General features: G+C 50.2%; 1 protein-coding gene across 1 annotated transcript; it reads left to right on the top strand.

Annotated features, from left to right (window-relative positions):
- Window positions 1-8,101: 8,101 nt before the first annotated feature.
- Window positions 8,102-16,510, top strand: TOR1B (torsin family 1 member B; the record flags this gene model as incomplete). The annotated part of the gene is made up of 5 exons (XM_080708682.1): window positions 8,102-8,300; window positions 8,660-8,925; window positions 13,467-13,642; window positions 15,028-15,155; window positions 16,269-16,510. 5 exons carry the CDS (start codon window positions 8,102-8,104, stop codon window positions 16,508-16,510), a joined length of 1,011 nt encoding a protein of 336 aa, XP_080564808.1.

Below are 16,510 nucleotides of genomic sequence, written 5' to 3'. Positions count from 1 at the left end.
ACTTCTGACTGTCCTTCTGCCCAGAGTCAACAAGGTTTGGGATCACTGGGTTTCAAAGTAGTTAAGACTCTCTCAGAACTAATGATACTATTGTTCTGTCTGAGCTAAGACTAGGTTTGTGTTGTTTATGTTGCACCAGGGTATTTGACCTGCCCGGACTTTGGACTTGTCTTTCTTATATTCGGGGTAACCTGAAGATAGGGACTGAATAAATAACCACCAGAAAATAACCCCGGTTATCAGCCAGTAGAGATATCGACCGGGAGTGGACCGGCCGGCGATCCTTCCATGCTAGAATTAAATATTCTTTGAATTAAATTCTTAGAGTTATATTCTTTCATCCTCACCCCTCTTTTTGGAACCCGTACTTTTGCCGGCTGGCTCCGGCAGGTGGTGGCCCGTACGGGGAGATTCTGAAACCGAGGACCCAGTGAAGGACACCGCTGAACAGAAAGAGCGCGCTCGAAGACTCGTGGTGGCGGTGAGTAACGTGGGAGTTGTAATATACGGTGGGTCGAGGGATTAGTCTTTTGCTTTTTGTACATATGTTAAAAGATATACTTAGCTGGGCGTGGTGGCGCACGCTTGTAATCCCCGCTCTTGGGAGGCAGAGACAGGAGGATCGCGCAGGTTCGAAGCCAGCCGCGTGCGCTGGCTTAGGAGACCCTGTTTCCAAATAAAAATATAAAATAGGTCTGGGAGTGTAGCCCGGAGGTAGAAGGGCTTCCAGGAACCCCAGTACCACCAAAAAAAAAAAAAAAAAAAAAAGCAACTTTGGCTTGCTAAATTAAAAAAAAAAAAAGATATACTTTGTGCTATGGGAACTAAGACAGAACACAAAGGCGCTTTGCTTTCACTTCCTAAGGAAGATGAGGATAGTTTTGAGATGGGTTGTCATCATCTACGGGTACCATAGAGACGGGTTATTATCTTTAATATCACCGCTTCAAGCGGCTATAAATTGGGCTGCAGAAAATGGAGAAGATACTAGAGGATTCAGAGATTTCCTGGTTACTAAAGACCCTGGTGGTCAAGGAGGTGTTGTTAGGGGACACAGGCCCTTTCTTTCTTTTTTTTTTTAAATTTTTATTGGTGCATTATATTCAAACATCATATTGGGGTAAAAAACTTGTGTGTACAAACATGTCCACATCGCTGATTTAACCCCTACCCAATCCCCACCCCATTCCCTCCCCGTCCCTCCTTCCCTTGCTTGGCTTAGTGACTGACGACACAGGCCCTCTCCTTTCAAACAATTAAAAGAATTAAAAATGGCTTGTGCTCAATGTGGGCCAACGACACCTTTTACTCAAGCCAAGTTAGAATCTCTCTATGGACGCTTTGTGTCCTTCAGATTGGAAGCAGGTAGCCCGAGCCTGTTTATCAGGGGGTGATTTTTTTAGTATGGAAGTCTGAATTTGCAGAGCAATGCCAATCCACAGCAGATTTGAACGCAGCTCAGGGGATACCCATACATTTTGAATGTTAGCAGGAGAAGGGCAGTTTAGGGAGACTGCTCAACAATTACAATTTAATCTAGCATTTTACATAATTAATAAACATGGTATATAATTCAAACATCTTTTACATCTGCTCAGGTTGTAGAACTGCATGCAGTAGCGGCTGTTTTTCAACATCTATTTTAATTTATATACTGATAGTTTATATATACCTAATGCCCTTCAAACATTGGGAACAGTGCTATATATTGTTACACATAATAAATTGATAGGTAATTTATTTTTTCAAATTCAAACTCATATCTTATCATGCCAACATCCTTGTTTTTTTTTTGTGTGTGTGGTACTGGGGTTCCTGGAAGCCCTTCTACCTCCGGGCTACACTCCCAGACCTATTTTTACATTTTCATTTTGGAAACAGGGTCTCCTAAGCCAGCGCGCGCTGCTGGCTTCGAACCTGTGCCATCCTCCTGTCTCTGCCTCCCCAGCGCGGGGATTACAAGCGTGCGCCACCACGCCCGGCCAACATCCTTGTTTTATTGGGCACATAAGAGCACATTCTGCCCTACCTGGTCCTTTGGCAGAAGGGAATCAGATTGCGGACGATGCTACAAGGTTAGTCTGCCCCTCTCGGTTGGAACAAGCTCAAGGATCACATTCTTTACATCATCAAAAGAGTGCTGGTCTGCGCAAACAGTTTCAAATCACTCGAGAAGCAGCAGGACAAATTGTTAAGCAGTGTCCTGTATGTCCAGAGTATTTGCCTGTTCCCCATTTAGGTGTAAATCTATGGGGATTGTTCCTCAATAATCTATGGCGAATGGATGTTACGCACATTTCTGCCTTCGGTAAACAAAAGTATGTCCGTGTGTCTATTGATACTTTTTCAGGAATTATTATGGCTACAGCCCAAACTGGGGAGGCCGCTAAACATGTGATTTCCTATTGTTTGAAATGTTTGTCTTTCTCAGGACTTTCTACCTGCATTAAAACTGATAGCCCCAAAGTCATGTGGAAGAAGCCCCCAGGCCTGGCCAGGCCAGGAGCAATAGCGCGGCGGCCATCTTAAGCCCCGGGCGGCACCCCCACCTACCCTACCGTCCAGCTGCAGGTGGACCTGGGCCCTCACCCAGCCGCCCGTCCCCGGAGCTCCCAGGCTCCTTAAGAGCCTGCACCCGCGGCCCCAGACAGCCACTCCTGGCTACTATTCTGAAATGCGGCTGTGCACATGTCTGGGGAAGACCCCCTCCTCGCCCAGCACACTCCTGAGGGAGAGCCAGGTCTCTGCACTGACTTAGGACAGACACACCTCATCCCAGAGCACGGTTCAGGATATACTAGTATGGCTTTTAAACGATTTTGCAATACATATGGTACTCAGCATATTACAGGTATAACCCTAGAATCCTCAAGGACAGGGCATTTTAGAACGTGCCCACAATTATTTGAAAACAACACTTTTTTTTTTTTTTTTTTTTGGTGGTACTGGGATTACTGGAAACCCTTCTACCTCTGGGCTACACTCCCAGACCTATTTTTTTTTTTATATTTTTAAAAATTTGGAAACAGGGTCTCCTAAGCCAGCACGGCTGGCTCTGAACCTGCGTGATCCTCCTGTCTCCGCCTCCCAAGCGCAGGGATGACAAGCGTGCGCCACCACGCCCGGCCAAAAATAACACTTTTGAAAATAGATATGCCAGGCGTGGTGGCGCACGCTTGTAATCCCAGCATTCGGGAGGCGGAGACCGAAGGATCGCGGTTCGCGGACAGCCTCAGCTACTTAGTGAGACCCCTGCAACTCAGTGAGACCCGGTTTCAAAATAAAGAATAAAAAAAAATGGGCAGGGGGTGTAGCTCAGAGGTCAAATGCCTCTGGATTCCATCCCCAGACCTGCCAAAAAACAAAACAAAACAAAACAAAAACAAAAGAAAGAAAAAGGGGGCGTTATATCCCCGCTCACCACAGGACTCTTTAAAGCATACCCCTTTTATTTTTAATTTCTTGAATGCTGATCAAACTGGTCGCACAGCAGCAGAGAGATATTGGCATCCATCCTCCAAAAACAATTTTGCTCTAGTAAAATGGAAAGATCCGTGCACAGGAATTTGGAAAGGTCCCGACCCCGTGCTAATATGGGGACGAGGGCATGTTTGTGTTTCCTCACAGGATGACGATAAAGCACGGTGGATACCGAGCGGCTGGTGCGACATATGGGTCAAGTAAAAATGGAAGATTCTCGGATCAGTGCTGATGATGCTCCCGCTCCAATGATGACTGGCACATGGGCTTACGTCCCAGGTCATCCCAGACTTCATCCAGCTGTTTGGGAACAACAGGAGCTCGCTGTCTTCAGTGACAACTCACGATTTGCTGGGACTTCCTGCTTTGAACTTTACACCCATTGCAGAAACTTTTTAAATTATTCTGGACAAAGAATTGGTACACCCTTATGTTTTTCTAAAAATGGCAAGAAGATGGGAGGCCCGCAGTTGACGCCCGTGGTATTGCAGACGAGTACAAAGACCGATAGTAACTGTGCTAATAAAGGTGTGGTCTTGTGGGGCTCCGGTTACACAGGGAAAGAGGATAAAAATGTTAGCCCACCGATAACCTGTTTACCCTGTTAATCTGATTTAACATGTAGAAATCCTAGTGTTAATTGGAGGAAATGTTTACCGAAATACCTACTTTACATAATATTGCCAATATGGTTTTGTGAACTACACTGACCCCAAGGATGACCTTATTTATTAGAGACTCGGGACAAAGTTGGGACAAAGTGTGGTCCTCCAACAAGGTGTGAACATTTTTATTCAGCAGAAGTACACAATCCCCCATTTAAGAGGCTGGTAGTCAACGACGGGTAAGATTTCCTTGGGACAAGGAAACCTAAGACAGGATGTACAGCTTAGCTCTGTATTATCCAAAGATGGGTAATCCTGGATACCTGAAAAAAAAAACAACCTACGACAGGCACAGTCTTCTTTGAATATAATAAGGAAGGGGGAACTGAAGAAATAAATTACCTATCAATTTATTATTAATGGTTCCCCACAGACCCTGTTTCAAAATAAAGAATAAAAAATTGGGCTGGGGAAGGAGAGCAGAGATAGAATGCCCCTGGGTTCAATTCCCAGCACCACAATACATAAATATATACATAAATAAAAAATAAGTGAGCGGGCCGGCTGATACACTCTTATAATCCCAGTACTTGGGAGGCTGAGACAGGAGGATCACAGGTCTGTGGCCAGCCTTAGGTACTTAGTGCAGCCTTCCACAATTTAGTGAGACCCTGTTTCAAAATAAAGAATAAAAAAATAGGGCTGGGGGTGTCGCTCGGAGGTAGAACGCCCCTGGGCTCCGTTCCTAGGAACACACACACACACACACACACACACACACACACACACACACACGCACACCCTGATGGCGTGCCCCCCCAGCCAACCAAGCCACACGGGGTCCCTCTGGGCCTGGCACTGCGCCCAGAGCCTTCAGCCTGGCCGCCCTCCGCTCCCCCTGGCTTGCCCCATCCTCTCTGGTAATTTGTGCTCACTCTTAGTCACAGCTGAGATCAGAGGAGCGCCTTCCCCAGCGGCAGGCTGGGTGAGTCCTGTGATGTGCGGTCCAGCCCTGGCCACACCTGCTGCCGGGTCTCCACAGTAGACAGAGCCTGGGAGGCAGGACCACGCCCGGCCTGCTCCCGCCCAGCTGCAGAGTCAGTCCCGGCTGTTCAGGATTTGTTGACAGGCTGGCCTCGGGATGAACCCAACCAGCTTGGCCAAGCTGGGCCAAGTTTCCTCGGATCGCCATTAACAACCCTCTCACCGGCCCCGCCCTCTCTCTCTCCCCTGTTGGGAATGGTGGAGGATAGAAGAAATAAAAAGAGATAGAAAGGAGACTGCCAGGATGGACAAGGAAATACAATTTTTTTTTTTTTTCTGGTACAGGGATGGAACCCAGGGGCATTCTACCTCCGAGCTACACCCCCAGCCCTATTTTTTAATTCTTTATTCTGAAACCGGGTCTCACTGAGTTGCAGAGGGCCTCACTAAGTAGCTGAGGCTGGCTGCGAACCTGCGATCCTACTGTCTCAGCCTCCTGAATGCTGGGATTACAAGCATAAGTCACCACGCCCGGCTGGGAAATATAATTTTTTTTTATGGTGCTGGGGGTGGAACCCAGGGGTTTTCTACCTCCGGGCTCTACTCCCAGACCTATTTTCTATTTTATTTGGAAACAGGGTCTCACTAAGTTGCCGAGAGCCTCACTAAGTAGCTGAGGCTGGCTTCGAACCTGTGCGATCCTCCTGTCTCAGCCTCCCAAGTGCTGGGATTACAAGCGTGCGCCACCACTCCCGGCTTCATTTATTTATTTATTTATTTATTTATTTATTTATTTTTCAGTACTGAGGATCTAACCCAGGGGTGTTGTACCTCCAAGCTACAACCTCAGCCCTATTTTTTATCCTTCCTTTCTTTCTTTCTTTCTTTCTTTCTTTCTTTCTTTCTTTCTTTCTTTCTTTCTTTCTGTGGTACTGGGGATTGAACCTAGCTAGGGGCATTCTACCTCCAAGCTACACCCTCAGTTCAATTTTATATCTTAATTGGAAACAGGGTCTCAGCAGGTTGCTGGGAGCCTTGTTAAGGAGCCTTGCCGAGGCTGACTGTGAACGTGCGATCCTCTTATCTCAGCCTCCCAGGTACTGAGGTTACAAGCGTGTGCTACCTACCATGCCTGGCTTTTATTTTTAGTTTTTTCATATTTTTGCAGTATTGGGAGTTGAACCCAGCGGCATTCTACTTCTAAGCTACACCCCTAGTCCTATTTTTAAATTCTTTAATCTGAAACAGATTCTAAGTTGTAGAGGGCGTCACTAAGTAGCTGAGGCTTGCCGTGAACCTGCAATCATCCTGACTCAACCTCCCAAATACTGGGGTTACAAGCGTGCGCCACCAATCATGGCTTCTGGCTTCTGCCTTCATTACCAACAAAACAAAAATCCCCACTGCTCCTGAGTCAAGGCACCATCTCTCTCTCCCACAAGTCCTCAGAACCCTCTTCTATGGATAGCTCTTCCCCTGTGACAAATCCAGCAAGCCAGAATGATCCCTGAGCTGGTCCTGTTGCTCCCTGCCTAAAACCTTCTGCGGCTCCCTATTGCCCCGCAGGAGCAGAGGCCAGACTCCTGACAGCACTCGCAAGACCTCCACCTCTGGTCTCTGCCTAGTTCTCTGTCCACCCAGAGGACCCTCGGCAACATCTGTTCTCTGCAAACCACACTCTGCTCCTCGGTGTGTGCTTGGCTAACTCCTCGATCCCTGGTTTACAGAAAAGCCTGCCCACCTCCACACCCTGTACTTTGGTGTTTGCTCGGTACTGGTCCTCACTCTCCTCCCGCCCAGTCCCACGGGGAGGGAGGGAGGGAAGCAGGACGTGGGAGGCTGAGACAGGAGGATCGCAGGCTTGAGGACAGCCTCAGCAAGTGGTGAAACTCTCAGCAACCTAGGGAGACCCTGTTTCACAGTAAAAATAAAATAGGGCTGGGGGGTCTAGCTCGGAGGTAGAGTGTCCCTGAGGCGGTTCAATCCCCAGTGCTACTAAATTAAATAAATAAATAAATAAATAGGATAGGGCTGGGAAAGAAAAAAATAAAAAAGAAAGAGGGAAGGGAGGAAGGGGAGAGAGAGGGAAGCAGCTTGGGGCAGAGATCCACCAAGGGAAGGAATTGGGAAGGGGGGAGGGAGAAGGAAAGGAAGGGCAGAGTGGGGTGGCTTCAGCCTGGAATCCCAGTACTTGGGAGGTGGAGGCAGGAGGAGGATTGCAAGTTGAAGGCCAGCCTCAGGAATTTAGCAAGACCCTCTGCAACTCAGCAAGATCCTGTTTCAAAATAAAATATAAAAGCTGGGCGTGGTGGTGTACGCTTATAATCCCAGCATTTGGGAGGATGAGACGGGATGAAGGAGGTTCGAGGACTGCCTCAGCTACTACTTGGTGAGGCCTTGTGCAACTCAGTGAAACCTTGTTTCAAAATAATAAAAAATAGCCGGGCGTGGTGGCGCACGCTTGTAATCCCCGCGCTTGGGAGGCGGAGACAGGAGGATCGCGCAGGTTCGAAGCCAGCCTCACTGGCTTAGGAGACCCTGTTTCAAAAATATAAAATAGGTCTGGGAGTGTAGCCCGGAGGTAGAAGGGCTTCCAGGAACCCCAGTACCACCAAAAAAAAAATTAATAATAATCATAATAATAAATAGTGCTGGGGTGTAGCTCAGAGGTAAAATGCCCCTGGATTCCATCCCCAGTACTGCAAAAAAAGAAAAAAAGAAAAAAAGAAAACAAAAAATAGGGCTGGGGTGTGGCCCCTGGGTTCCATCCCCAGTACTGCAAAAAAGAAAAAAAGAAAGGAAGAAAGAATGAAGGAAAGAAAAAAAAAAAAAAAGGCCGGGGCAGAGCTCCACCTTAGCCCGGAGCTTAGCCCAGGGACGCCTGCGTGCCACTCACAAAGATGGCGGCGCCCCACTCTCCGCCCCGCACAAACATGGCGGTCCTCGAGGGGGCGGGCGGCCGGGGCGGAAGTGACGCAACCGGAAGTCCGGCGTGCCTCCGCCGGCTGGGTCCGGGGCTGCGGGGCGCGGGGATGGGGCGCGCCGAGCGGCTCGCGGGCGCGGCGGCGCTGTGGCTGCTGCTGGCCGCGCGGCCGGCGGCGGCGATCGAGCCCGTCAGCGTGGGCCTCGCCATCGGCGCCGTGTCGGCGCTCACCGGCTACCTGTCGTACACCGACCTGTACTGCCGCTTCTCCGAGTGCTGCGTCGAGGAGCGGCCGCTCAACGCCACGGGTACGTCCCTCGACGGCGCCCGACGGGGCGGGCGGGAGGCCGGACGTCCGCCCGGGAAGCCCACGCCGGCCCCGGGTCTTCCCATAAGCCGGCCGGGGTGGCGGGAGAAGAGCTCGCAGCTCGGCCAGAGGCGGCCCATCCCTGGGCGAAGGAATCCCTTTAGCCTCCCGGCCGCCCGGCCGTCAGGAGGACGCCCGCACAGAGGCCTGCGTGCCAGCGGGTCTCGTGGCTCTCACGCCTCGGCCCCGGGCTGGCCACTCGCCGACCTGCCTCGCACTCTGGCCCGCGGCTGCTCTCTCTGCTGGTGCGTTTTTAACGAGTTTTTCCTCTCTGTTCCGGGCGGCGGCTGGCGCCCGCAGCCCTCAAGCTGGACTTGGAGGAGAAGCTGTTTGGACAGCATCTGGCGAAGGAAGTGATCCTCAAGGCGCTGACCGGCTTCAGGAACAACAGAAATCCCAAGAAGCCCCTGACTCTGTCCTTGCATGGCTGGGCTGGCACCGGCAAGAATTTTGTCAGCCAAATCGTGGCCGAAAATCTTCATCCCAAAGGCCTGAAGAGTCATTTTGTCCACCTGTTTGTGTCGACTCTGCACTTTCCTCACGAGCAGAAGATAAAACTGTATCAGGCAAGAGAACCCACCGCGCCCGGGCGGCCCGCGGGCTGCCTCTGGCCTCCGCTTCTCTCCTCTGCATTCGCGCCAGCTTCTGCTGAGTTAGGGCGCTGGCTGGGTGGTCGCAAAGCTCTACAGTCTCTCTCCTTACGATTCCAAGACAACCCAGCGGGGAAGGGGATGCTATTTCCATTAAGAGATGGAGCCAATAGCAAGACAAGGTGACTTGCCTCTTAAGATCTTGGTGACCCTAGGCAGAGCATGAGTGGGGTTCTGGTCCTGAGCCCGCTTGGTCGGCAGGGTGGTGCTGAGTAGGCCTGGGCCTGGCTTCCCGCAAAGCTTCCCGTCTGTGGTGTGGCCTCAGCTTCGCGTCTGTGGTGTGGCCTCAGCTTCGCCTCCTCGTTTTTGCAAGATAGAGTAGAGGGGTTTTAGTCTTAATAGCTTTTCTCGCCGGGCGTGGTGGCGCAGGCTTGTAATCCCAGCATTCGGGAGGCTGAGACTGGAGGATCGCTGGTTGGTGACCAGCCTCAGCTACTTAGGCCCTCTGCAAGTTAGTGAGACCCGGTTTCAAAATAAGGAATAAAAAATAGGGCTGGAGGGTGTAGCTCAGAGGCAGAATGCCCTTGGGTTCAATCCCTAGTGACACACACACACACACACACACACACACACACACACACTTTTCCTTCCTTTCTTTTCTTTTCTTTTCTTTTCCTTTCCTTTCTTTTTTTGTGGTACTGTGGATGGGACCCAGGGGCCCTCTACCTCTGGGCTATATACTCCAAGACCTGTTTTTTATGTTTTATTTGGAAACAGGGTCTCACCAATTTGCTGAGACCCTCACTCAGCTGAGGCTGGCTTCAAATCTGCACGATCCTCCTGTCTCAGCCTCTCAAATACTGGGATTACAAACGTGCGCCACCTCGCCCCCCTCCCCCAGTACTGGGGATGGAGCCCAGGGACATTCGACCTCCAAGCTACACCCCAGCCCTATTTTTTTTTATTCTTTATTTTGAAACAGGGTCTGACTGAGTTGCCGAGGGCCTCACTAAGTAGCTGAGGCCGTCCTTGACCGGCATCCTCCTGCCTCAGCCTCCTGAATGCTGGGGTTCCAAGTGTGCGCCGCCGCGCCCAGCTGCTTCTTATTTCTCTACCATGGCTTTCTTTAGGAAAACCTCAAAAAAGGAAAGAAAGAAACAGAACCATGAGTGTTTCTCCTTTAGATATTCCTTCCACATTTAATGGTTCTCATTTTTAACTGAATATACTTTTTCTTTTTCTTTTTTTTTTTTTTTTTAGTGGTACTTGGGGTGGAACCCAGAGGCTTTCTACCTCCAGGCTATACTCCCAGACCCATTTTATATTTTATTTGGAAACAGGGTCTCACTAAGTAGCTGAGGCTGGCTTCAAACCTGCGCGATCCTCCTGTCTCAGCCTCCCAAGCGCAGGGATTACAAGCATGTACCACCATGCCCAGCTAATAGTCCTACTTTTTGGTGGTGACTAAACTAAGAAATAGAAACTTAACTGAACAAGGAAGTGAAAGTATTTGCCAAACTGAGACCTGGAAGACTGCCAAAAGGAAGAAATAATTTTCTTGCCTTCCAAATCGTATCCTGAATCTCTTTTTTTTTTTTTTCCCCAGTACTGGGGATGGAACCCAGAGGCATTGTACATCTAAGCTACACCCCCGGCCCTAGTTTTTATTCTTTATTTTGAAACAGGGTCTCACTGAGTTGTAGAGGGTCTTAGTAAGTAGCTGAAGCTGTCCTCAAACCGCGATCCTCCAGTCTCAGCCTCCGGAATGCTGGGATTACAAGCGTGTGCCACCACGCCCGGCCCCAGCCCGCGATCCTCCTGTCTCAGCCTCCCAGATACTGGGATTACAAGCGTGCGCCACCACGCCCAGCTCTGAATCTCTTGATAAACAGTAAAGAGATGAAAGCGTATCTGGGTTACGTGGTCATGGCTTTGCCCGTTGAGGGGTTCAGAGCTTGTAGTTTTGGGGCCTGTTCCATCCGGGCTTGGGCGTGTGGCACGGTGGCAGAGTGCTAGCCTGCCTGGCGTGTGGCCCTGGGTCCCACAAAAAAGGGTGGGGGGGACAAACGTGGAACAGATGCCTCTGAAATGTCCCAGGTCAGATCCTCTGTTCAGCGCAGCCGCCCAAGGCCTCGCCCTGGCACTGCGGGTCTTAATCTAGTGCCTCAAGCTTTAGTGCCTATGGCAATATTGACTTTAGATTTCAGACCACAATGAGATAAAAACTGTGGGGTTGTCAACAGTGAGTGCCAGATAGCTGGGTGGTGTAATCCTAAGACAGCAATTAGTGAGGCTTTCCACAACTTAGCAAGACCCGATTTCCAAATTAAAAAAGGGCTGGGAGGAGTTTACCTTGGAGGTGGAGTGCCCCTGAGGTCAGTCCCCAGCACCACCCCCCACACACATACGGGTAGCCTCGGATTGTCCCGTACACATCAACAACGAAACCCAAATGGTGAATGTCTGTATACTTTGTACAGGCCTTATACTTGTGTGTTAGTGGGATGGAACCCTAGGGCCTTCTGCTTCTAGGCTACATACCCAGCCCTATTTTAATTTTTTGTTTGGAAACAGGGTCTCGCTAAATTGCTGAACCTGGCTTCAAGCCTGTGATCCTCCTGTCTCAGCCTCCTAGGTACTAGGATTTCAGGCATTCCCCATCAGGCCCGGCCCTCTTCACCTTTAAAATGTCAAGTTAAAGCTGGGTATGGTGGCATACACTTGTAATCCCAACATTTGGGAAGCTGAGACCGGAGGATCTTAGTTCGAGGACAGCCTCAGTTACTTAGGCCCTTTGCAACTCAGTGAGACCGTTTTCAAAAAAAAAACAACCAAAAAAAAAAACTGGGTGTGGTGGCGCACACTTGTAATCCCAGCGCTTGGGAGGCTGAGACAGGAGGATCGCATAGGTTCAAAGCCAGCCTCAGCTACTTAGGCCCTGTTTCCAAATAAAGTATATATATATAAAAAATACGTCTGGGCGTATGGCCCGGAGGTAGAAAAGCCCCTGGGTTCTACCCTCAGTACCACCAAAAATAATAATAATAATAGTAATAGTAATAAAATAAATAAAATAAAAATGAAAAATAAAACATAGGGCTGGAGATGTAATTCGGAAGTAGAATGCCCCTGGGTTCCATCTCCAGTACGGCAAAAAAACAAAAAGTTAAAAAGTTAAGAGACAGGAGATGCTGGGCGTTGTGGCATCTCAGCCTTTGGGAAGCTGAGACAGGAGGATCTTGGTTCAAGGACAGCCTCAGCTACTTAAGCCTTTTGCAACTCAGTGAGAACCTGTTTCAAACTAAAGAAAAAATACAGATGGAGCCGGGCGTGGTGGTGCACGCTTGTAATTCCCCGCGCTTGGGAGGCTGAGACAGGAAGATCACGCAGGTTCAAAGCCAGCCTCAGCTACTTAATGAGGCTCTCAGCAACTTAGTGAGACCCTGTTTCCAAATAAAGTATAAAATAGGTCTGGGAGTATATCCTGGAGGTAGAAAGCCTCTGGGTTCCACCCCCAGTACCACCAAAAAAATAGAGCTGGGGTTGTAACTTGGAGGTAGAATGCCCCTGGGTTCCACCCTCAGTACTGCAAGAAAAATCCAAACAAAACAAAAAAAGAGCGCAGGTCACGGCCAGCCTCAGTACTTAGGCCCTTCACAACTTAGTGACCCTGTTTCAAATGAAAAAATAGGGCTGGAAATTGAGCTTGGAGGTAGAATGCTCCGGGGTTCAATCCCAGTACAAAAAAAAAAAAGCTGGTGAAAGACCCCCGAGTGGTCTTTCCCTTAGGAATGGAGACCCCGAAACCCAGAGATCAATCCGAGACCACTGGATGCAATAGCACGAGGATTTTATTAAACACAGGTACCTGTGGGCGGCAGAGTCTGCACAGAGACTTGCGCGCCCCTGGTCTTTTTCAGTGGGTTTTTATAGGGGCAGCGGAAGCGGGGTTACAGAAGCAGAAAAGCATTGTTAGCCTAGATACAGAGTTGTTATTGGTCCGGGTAACTAGGGAACAAGACGACCTCGATCATGAGGTTGTTTTGGCCTTTACTTAATAGAAAATTGTATAGGACATACGGTAACGGTCTGTTCTGCCAGGAGACTGCAAGCGAGCAGTTATGCTCCCACTCTTCCTCTTTGGCAGGCTTACTGACTTTTGAAACCCTCCACAGCAGCAACTCTATCTTCCGGGTTCAGATTTAGGTTAATCATGGCTTCGCTTTAGCTAAGCTGAGCTAGGGTCTTTCACTGGGATGTGGTGGCACGCACCTGTAATCCCAGGACTCGGAGGTAGACTGTTCCTGAGTTCAATCCCCAGTACTGCAAAAGAAAAAAAAGTCAAAAGTTAACGTGACATCGAGTTAGGAAAAAATGTCTCCGCGGTTAAACACCCGCCTCCCTGCCACTTTCTGCACTGGATAAAGTTTGGAGAAGCTAGCAGCGAGCGGAGGGCGGCTTGGGCTCCCGGCCGCCCTCGAGCCTCCCCGCCGCCTCTTTCTTTACCGTTGGTGCAGGACGAGCTGCAGAAGTGGATTCGGGGGAACGTGAGCGCCTGCGCCCCCTCGGTGTTCATATTCGACGAGATGGACAAGCTGCACCCTGGGATCATCGACGCCATCAAGCCCTTCCTGGACTACTACGAGCAGGTGGACGGGGTGTCCTACCGCAGAGCCATCTTCATCTTCCTCAGGTCAGGGCTCCCGCAGGCCCGCGCCCGGCCCTGTGGACTGGGACCGCGGTGCCACACCTTCCCTCCTTTTAGGTTTCTGTTCCCAGCGCCTGCAGGGCACAGAGTGTGGGCAGGGGCGAATGAGCTGAAGAAATCGTTGCTGAGGAGAACTTTATCTTTTATTTTTTGCAACACTGGGCATTCTATTTCTGAGCCACACCCCCAGCCCTAGTTTTTATTCTTTATTTGGAAACAGGGTCTCACTAAGTTGCTGAGAGCCTCACTAAGTAGCTGAGGCTGGCTTCGAACCTGTGCGATCCTCCTGTCTCAGCCTCCCAAGCGCGGGGATGACAAGCGTGCGCCCCCATGCCCGGCTGATGACAACTTTATTAACTTCCCATGTTTCTGAAAGGGTTGTGAAAACCACGGCACAATCCCAGCAAGTCTTATTTTTTATTTTTGTTTATTATTTATTTTTTGCGGTACTGAAGATTGAACCCAGGGGCATATTGCCTCCGAGCTACATACCCAGCCGATTTTATTCTTTATTTTGATACAGGGTCTCACTAAGCTGCGGAGGGCCTAAGTAGCTGAGGCTGATGGCAAACCTGGATTCTCCTTTCTCAGCCTCCCACGTACTGGAATTACAAGCGTGCACCACCATGCCCAACTCCCAGCAAGTTTTATTTTTTTTATTTTTTAAATTTTATTTATTTACTTATTTTGCAGGTCTGGGGATGGAACCCAGGTGCATTTGACCTCTGAGCTATAGCCCTTGCCCTATTTTTCATTCTTTATTTTGAAACAGGGTCTCACTGAGTTGCAGAGGACCTCGCTAATTAGCTGAGGCTGTCCGAAAACCGGGATCCTCTGGTCTCAGCCTCCCAAATGCTGGGATTACAAGCGTGCGCCACCACGCCTTGCTACCTATTTTATATTTTATTTGGAAACAGAGTCTCATAAGTTGCTGAGAGCCTCACTAAGTAGCTGAGGCTGGCTTCGAACCTGTGCGATCCTCCTGTCTCAGCCTCCCAAGCGCGGGGATTACAAGCATGCGCCACCACGCCTGGCAAGGGGGAGAGATTATTGAAGATTGAACCCAGAAGCATTCTGCCTTCAAACTATAGCCCCAGCGCTTTTTTAACCTTTATTCTTTAATTAGTTAAAATTTTGTGGTACTAAGGATTGAACTCAGAGGCATTTTACTTCCAAGCTCTACCTCCAGCCCAGTTTTACTTATTTGGAAACAAAGCTGACTGTTGCCAAGAGCCTCCTTAAGTAGCTGAGGCTGGCTTTGAACCTGCGATCCTCCTGTCTCCGCCTCCCAAGTCCTGGGATTACTGGTGTGCTCCGCCACGCCTGGCTTTTCTATGCGATTTTAATCTTTGCTTCTCTGGCCAACGCAGCAACGCAGGTGGGGACCTCATTACCAAGACAGCGCTGGACTTCTGGCGGGCAGGGAGGAGGAGGGAGGATATCCAGCTGAAGGACCTGGAGCCTGTGCTGTCCGTCGGCGTCTTCAACAATCGGCACAGTGAGTCGCCGCGGGCCCTGCGCCTCTCCCTTCTTTTTGTGTGAGTGTGTGGTACTGAGTGTGTGGTACTGAGAATGTGGTACTGAGTGTATGGTACTGAGTGTGTGGTACTGAGTGTGTGGTACTGAGAGTGTGGTACTGAGAGTGTGGTACTGAGTGTGTGGTACTGAGAGTGTGGTACTGAGTGTGTGGTACTGAGTGTGTGGTACTGGGGATTGAACTTGGGCATTCTGCCTCTGAGCTCCCCCCCAGCTCTATTTGTTTGTTTGTTTGTTTTGTGGTATTTGGGCATTTGACCTCTGGGCCACACCCCCAGCTCTATTTTTATTCATTTATTCATTTGTTTGTTTGTTTATTTTGTGGTCTTGGGGATTGAACACAGGGGCATTTGACCTCCAAGCTGTATCCCCAGCCCTGTTTTTTATTTTTGCAGTACTGGGGATGGAACCCAGGGGCATTCTGCCTCCAAGCTATACCCCCAGCCCTATTTTTTATTCTTTATTTTGAAACAGGGTCTCATTGAGTTGTGGAGGGCCTCACTAAGGAGCGGAGGCTGTCTGCAAACCGTGATCCCCCAGTCTCAGCCGCCCAAATGCTGGGATTAGAAGCATGGGTCACCACACCCTGCCCATTTCTTTTTCTTTATTTTGAAACAAGGTCTCACTAAGTTGCAGAGGGCCTCGCTAAACAGCTGAGGCAGGCCACAAACTTGAATCCTCCTGTCTCAACCTCCCAAGTACTGGGATTACAAGCGTGGGCCACCACGCCTGGCTTTTATTTTTATTTTGAAACAAGTCCTCACTACTTGCTGAGGCCGGCCTTGAGCCTGTGATCCTCCTGTCTTCCAATTCCTAGGATTACAGGTGCGCGCCGCCACGCCTGGTTCTTCTCGCTGTGTTACAGAGCCATGGAGTGCCGCTGGCCCGTGGCTTCGCTGGCTTGGGGAGTTCCTTGGGGCATTAGTGGAGTGTCCCGGCAGGACGTAGCACCAAGCTTACTGGCCTTGTGGCCAGAAGCGTGTCCGCGGTACAGGCGCGCACACAGGCTGTGGCTGGGCGCAGGGCGGGCTGGGGGCGGCGGCGCCCGGCAGGCGCCAACCGTGCGCTTCTGCAGGTGGCCTGTGGCACAGCGGGCTGATCGACAAGAACCTCATCGACTACTTCGTCCCCTTCCTGCCGCTGGAGCACCGGCACGTGAGGATGTGCGTGCGCGCCGAGATGCGCGCGCGGGGCCTCGCCGTGGACGAAGACGTCGTCACCCGGGTGGCGGACGAAATGACCTTCTTCCCCAAAGACGAGCAGATCTACTCGGACAAGGGCTGCAAGACGGTGCAGGCACGGCTGGACTTCCACTGA

The sequence above is a fragment of the Muscardinus avellanarius genome (genome assembly GCF_963383645.1).
Source record: "Muscardinus avellanarius genome assembly, chromosome: 13".
Taxonomy (NCBI): Eukaryota; Metazoa; Chordata; class Mammalia; order Rodentia; family Gliridae; genus Muscardinus; species Muscardinus avellanarius.
The sequence above is the reverse complement of the archived record's forward strand: the minus strand, read 5'-3'. Positions and strand labels throughout refer to the sequence as shown.